Source organism: Enhydra lutris, unplaced genomic scaffold, assembly GCF_002288905.1.
Source record: "Enhydra lutris kenyoni isolate GAN:26980312 unplaced genomic scaffold, ASM228890v2 scaffoldscaffold12, whole genome shotgun sequence".
NCBI lineage: Eukaryota > Metazoa > Chordata > Mammalia > Carnivora > Mustelidae > Enhydra > Enhydra lutris.
In genome coordinates this window covers 4,412,058-4,417,529 of record NW_019154096.1, presented here as the reverse complement: position 1 = coordinate 4,417,529, position 5,472 = coordinate 4,412,058, and the positions used below count along the sequence as shown (strand labels likewise).

At 51.0% G+C, this 5,472-nt stretch overlaps 1 protein-coding gene across 1 annotated transcript; it reads right to left on the bottom strand.

Moving 5' to 3' along the window:
• Nucleotides 1-1,480: 1,480 nt before the first annotated feature.
• Nucleotides 1,481-4,184, bottom strand: LOC111144973 (cholinergic receptor muscarinic 3). The gene has a single exon (XM_022499613.1). It carries the CDS (start codon nt 3,997-3,999, stop codon nt 2,119-2,121), a length of 1,881 nt encoding a protein of 626 aa, XP_022355321.1. The 5' UTR covers nt 4,000-4,184; the 3' UTR covers nt 1,481-2,118.
• Nucleotides 4,185-5,472: the final 1,288 nt, after the last annotated feature.

The following is a 5,472-nucleotide window of genomic DNA, read 5'->3' as shown; positions in this document are numbered from 1 at the left end:
TTGCTTTATGTATTAGAAAATAGTCTCTGGTTTTTCTTGTTCTTTGGTTGAATGTGGGCCCAAAATATATATATATATATTCTTTCAATTACGCTGATCTAGTTTATTTATTTATTTTTTACCATTGTCATGTAATTTCAAACACCAAGGTGGAGGGTTGCTTCGTTCATTTCCCATCAGGTTCAACGAAAGAGTGGTTTTTCCACGTTTCCGTCAAAGTCACAGTTGACTTTTTATTCCCCAGGAGCTAGGGACTTGTTGCTGCCAGCAGGATGGCCGTCGTCTTCTCCTCAGCCTTATGAAAAGCTTGACTGACTGCACTGATTGCTTGGGGGACCTGAAAGAATCACTTTCGAGGGACACCACGGCTGAAGACCGAAGGGTAATATTTATCAACATTAAATAGACACTTGGTGAAGTATGCATAAATATTTCTTCATATAAACAGAACATGAAATTAAATAGTTCAGAAACACAGACACCACTGAGCCCACACCCACTGTTGTCACCTGTAAACACCAGCTCACAGTGAACACAGAAGCAGCTTCTACCCCGGCCTGGGGTCCACGACCCGAGGCCCTGTACAGAGGTGAGATTTCTTCTCGACCCCCCCACCCCGCCCCCTCCCCTCCCGGTCCCCACACTGCCCCGGTGAAAGGAAAAGAAGGAACCCCAACAACTACAACAGTGACAAAAATGACAAGCCACGGTGGCACCCCCTCCCACCCTCCCCCAGTACAACATTGAGCTTTTGGATCAATTCAAAGGAGATACAGAATCATTTTTTTCAAAAGGTTAAGGAAATCAACTTCAAGAAATACTTTTCAAAGTGTTAATACTTTCTTCGGAGGACAGGAAAGTTCCTGAACCCCACCGTGACTGAGTGAGGGTTGCACAAGGAACCCCGGAGCGCGCTGGCCACAGCTAGGTAACGCAGGGGGATGCCCTTTTGCATCTAGAAGGGGCTAGGTAGCAGGACCTCCAACACCACGTTCTCCGCCCCCTTCACGGTGTCACCGGGGCGCTTTGCCGTAGATATTGCTGCGCGTGACATTCAAGCGCGACACTATGAGTCCTAAGCGGCTGAGATAGCAGAAATTTTGTTGGGCAACATTCAGATTCGGACGATTAGATTCAACCCCGTGGATGTGGTTCATGGGTGGGGCTCGCTCAGAGGGGCCCCGGTTTGCTGGAACTCTGTCGAGATCAGCAAAGCACCCGGCTTACACGGCTTACACTCAAGAGTCTGGCTGTGCGCGGCTGCATTCCCCGGGATGTTTTGGGGGGGGGGGAAGCCCTGGTTTCCAAAACATTACACTGGGTTTATCTCACTTTTATGTTGTGTTAGGATCCTAGAGAACTTCAGTTATCAAAGTACTGATAGCATATATTGCAAGAATAATTTGCCAGCTCAGTGATTCCCAGTATATTATATACACTGTGTGTGTGTGCAGAAGTCTCCCTCTCTCACACACACACACACATATATATATACTTGTATATTTTTATTGGTACGAAACTGGAAATGCACGAAACAGTACTTTGTAAGAATCAAGTCCACAAATAGAGTTGAACAATACACCAAAGAAGACGGGGAAGCTCTATTGGGACAAGAAGGTTCAGCTTTGCAACGTATGAAGTAATTTCTGAACCACCGATTCACTAGCCTGACGTGTTCCCTGTGGGACCTGGATCGCCCTGCATGGGCTCCTCGGAAGGAACGTGGCCGCGGGCTCAGCTAGTGATGGTCAGCTAAGATTTCCCGTGCTAACGGGGATTCAGAGAACCCAGCAGACCGATTTGGGTGTGGAATTGCTATGAAACATTTTTTTCCCCCCTCTTTGAGGGAAAAAAAACAAAGTCTATTTCAGAATAAATTTCTTTATATTTAGGAATATGGTTTTTTTTTTGTTTTTTTTTTTTGCTGACTTGGTGTCTTTCTATATTAAAATGGGTTTATTCACTGGGTCAGTAAACAGGCAGCTTCCTTCATATCTGGGTGATAAAAAGACAAACCCCTTTTGATCACCCCGGCAATCACCCCACTGCCGGCCGGCGCCCCCCGGAGGTCGGCGGGTGGATGCGTGCGCGTGGCTGCTGCGCTGGGCCGAGCCCCCCCTACAAGGCCTGCTCGGGCACGCGCTTGTGGAAGATGACGGACTGTCTCTGCTGGTACTGCTGCTTCCGCCGCCGCCGCCGGTCGCACTGGCAGAGCAGCAGCATCTTGAAAGTGGTTCGGAATGTTTTGTTACACAGCGCATAGCACACGGGGTTCACGGTGCTGTTGATGTAGCACAGCCAGTAGCCCAGATTCCAATAGGTTTTGGGTATGCAGCTGTCACAAAAGGTGTTCACCAGAACCATGATGTTGTACGGGGTCCAGGTGATGATGAAGGCCAGCAAGATGGCACTGAGCGTCTGCGCCGCCTTCTTCTCCTTGATGAGCGACATCCGCTTCCGCTTGGTGATCTGGCTTCGGGTCTTCAGAGCAAACCTCTTGGCCAGAGTGGCCTCCTTGAAGGACAGAGGTAGAGTGGCCGTGGTCTTGCCCACGGAGGAGTTGGCCTCCGACGCCTTGGCTGTGTCCACGGCGGACTCTAGCTGGATGGGGAGCTTGGAGAAGCTTTTCTGGAAGCCGGCGCCGTCGTCCATGCTCTTCTGGGCCTGCAGCTTGCCGGCTTTCCTCTGCGGGTCGGCCGCCCCCAGCGCCTCGTCGGGCACCTGCAGGTTGTCCGAGGAGGGTAGCTTGGTGGAGTTGAGGATGGTGCTGTGCCCGGGCAGCTTGAGCACGATGGAGTAGATGGCGCGGGTCTCGGAGCCGATGTCCTCCTCGTCGGAAGAGGCCGAGTTCTCCAGGGAGGCGGCTGCATCGTTGTTATTCCAGCTGTCGCTGCTGCTGTGGTCGGGGTCCATCTGCTCGGCGCTGGGTTTCCAGCTCTTGGTGGCGAACCAGAAGTGGCAGCCGCCGTACTTCCTCCGGGACGAGCGTTTCAGGCTCTGCTGCTGCAGCTCGTAGCTGCTGCAGCTCCGAGAGCTGCCCGTGGGGTGGACAAAGTTCTCGGCCTCTGCGTCTGTCCCCGAGGCCTGCAGCCCGGCGAGCTCTTTGGTACGTTTCTCAGTCTCCTTATAGATCCTCCAGTATAAAATAGTCATGATGGTGACAGGCATGTAGAAGGCAGCGATGGCCGTCCCGAACGTGATGGTGGGCTCGCTGAGGAACTGGATGAAACACTCGCCGGGCGGCACCGTCCTCTTCCCAACAAAGTACTGCCAGAACAGGATGGCCGGGGCCCAGAGGACGAAGGAGATGACCCACGCCAGACCGATCATCACGCCAGCTCGTTTTGTCGTTCGTTTGGCTCGGTACGTGAGCGGCCGCGTGATGGAGAAGTACCTGTCAAAGCTAATGACCAGAAGGTTCATGACCGAGGCATTGCTGGCCACATAGTCAATGGAGAGCCAGAGGTCGCAGGCCAAGTTTCCTAAAGCCCACCGATTCATGATGATGTAGGTGGTAAACAGGTTCATGGAAATGACCCCAATAATCAGATCGGCACAGGCCAGACTTAAGAGGAAGTAGTTATTGACCGTCTTCAGCTGCTTGTTGACCTTGAAGGCCACGATCACCAGGATGTTGCCGATGATGGTCACCAAGGCCAGGACTCCTGTTAAGAAGGCGATGAAGACCACCTGCCAGATGGTGTGGCCTCCCAGCGGGTCGCTGGTGGTGCCATTGGCGGAGGAGAACTCCCCGGCCGCCCGAGACACGTTGTAGCCGCCAAGGTGAGTGGCCGTGCCTGGGAGCAGCCCAGCATCTGAGGGGCTATGCACCCAGGGTGAGCTGATGTTTGGAAACAAAGGCGAGGTTGTACTGTTAGTGTGCCAGCTCATTGTGATTCTCGGACATAGTCTGGGGAGAGAAGAGAGAAGAGGCGCCATTAGGAGAATGTCTGCCTTCTTTGGATAGGTTCTTTGGACTGCACAACTTTTAAAACCCATGGGAGACCTCTGACATGAAGCTTACTCTCAGGCCAGAAACATCCAGATCTTTCTCTTACTTTAAAGGTGAGGGGCCCGGAGCTAGGGGAGACCGATCTGAGCACAGTTAGCAGGTGACATGCACCTGCTTGTGCCTTGTTCTTTCTGTCCACACTCTCCCTATTTCTAAGCTATACCACCTATACTTCCACATCATGCGCTCCCCCAACAAAATCTTCCTTCTCTTATTTTAAAGAGAAAGGGGGAAAGAGGAGATGTGTCTGTGCTGCTTATGCGATACACTGGTCTTATTCACCTGCATTTAATCCAGCCGGACCCGGGCCTCTCCCAGGCTGGAGGCGGACACAGTGTTAGGGAGTCGGCAAGCGTTTAAGCTTCCCCGGGCATGAGCAGCCTCATCCCGGAACAAGGGAGGAAAGGGGTGTGAATCGCTACACACTGTGTCACCTCAAGACGTGGCTAGAGAAGCAGCGTGTCGGTTCTGGGTAACGGTTGATAAGAGTATACAAGGCAGCTATTATCTGCTTGATGATATTCAGTAGCTTTGCCAGAATATTCTGCACTGACCAAACCAAGTTTTGGATATTTCCAGTATTTGGACAGTTTCCCTTTGGTGATGAGAAAGTGTTTTAGCACCCACACGCACACGTTTGTGTACAAAGGCTTGCAGAACTGCAGTTAGTTCCTTCAAATGCTTGTTAACCAAAATACATAAATAAGTGAGATGCTCCAGTGAGAGCATCACCAGGAAGACCCCCAGGCTGTCTTGGAAAGCTCTGGGTGAGACCCGCCTCCTCCCCTTAGATTGCTCACATCAGCAGCCACGGTGCACTTGACCCAAAATCACTCCTCAACAAGTGTCGTCCTGTGAATTCAGCGTTGATAATCCCAGCACAATACTCTCGGGAGCACTTGTGTTGTGTTTAGGCTCTTGATCTAAACAGGGTTCAACTGTAAACTGTCACATAGAACAGGTACACACATCCCCTGGCAAGAGCCCCACATCAAGTCTCTCCACAGAGAGCCACCAGATTCACACGCCACCTTCTGGAGCGGCCTCAGCATGTGGCAGGAGAGCTTTGCAGTCCTAAAGGAAGGTCAGCCACTTCCTGGGGGTGACTTAACTGTTTTGGTGAACTACGTGCCTCGTAGACAAATAAGAATGAAACATTCTGCTTAGTGGAATAAACTGTTGAGAACTTTAACCTAGAATTCAATAATAAGTGGTCAGAGACTTCGTTGGTCACTGAAATGTTTTAATGTATGTCCAGAGCTTAGTACGGAGCCTGACACAGAGCTATGTGCGACAGAAGCATCGCGTCTATTGTTACTTTACTCTTCTTCTTCTTGAACAGTGAACTCACTTTGCTCTGGCTTTCAGGATGCCCAAAGCCCAACACAGTGCAATAATAAATGATCCAAAGAGAATATAGATCGGACACTTCCTACGTGACAGACGTTGTGCAAATCACC

What these genes read in the sequence shown, in the direction of transcription:
- LOC111144973 (XM_022499613.1), bottom strand. Translation starts at nt 3,999, where the DNA reads ATGGGTTTTAAAAGTTGTGCAGTCCAAAGAACCTATCCAAAGAAGGCA.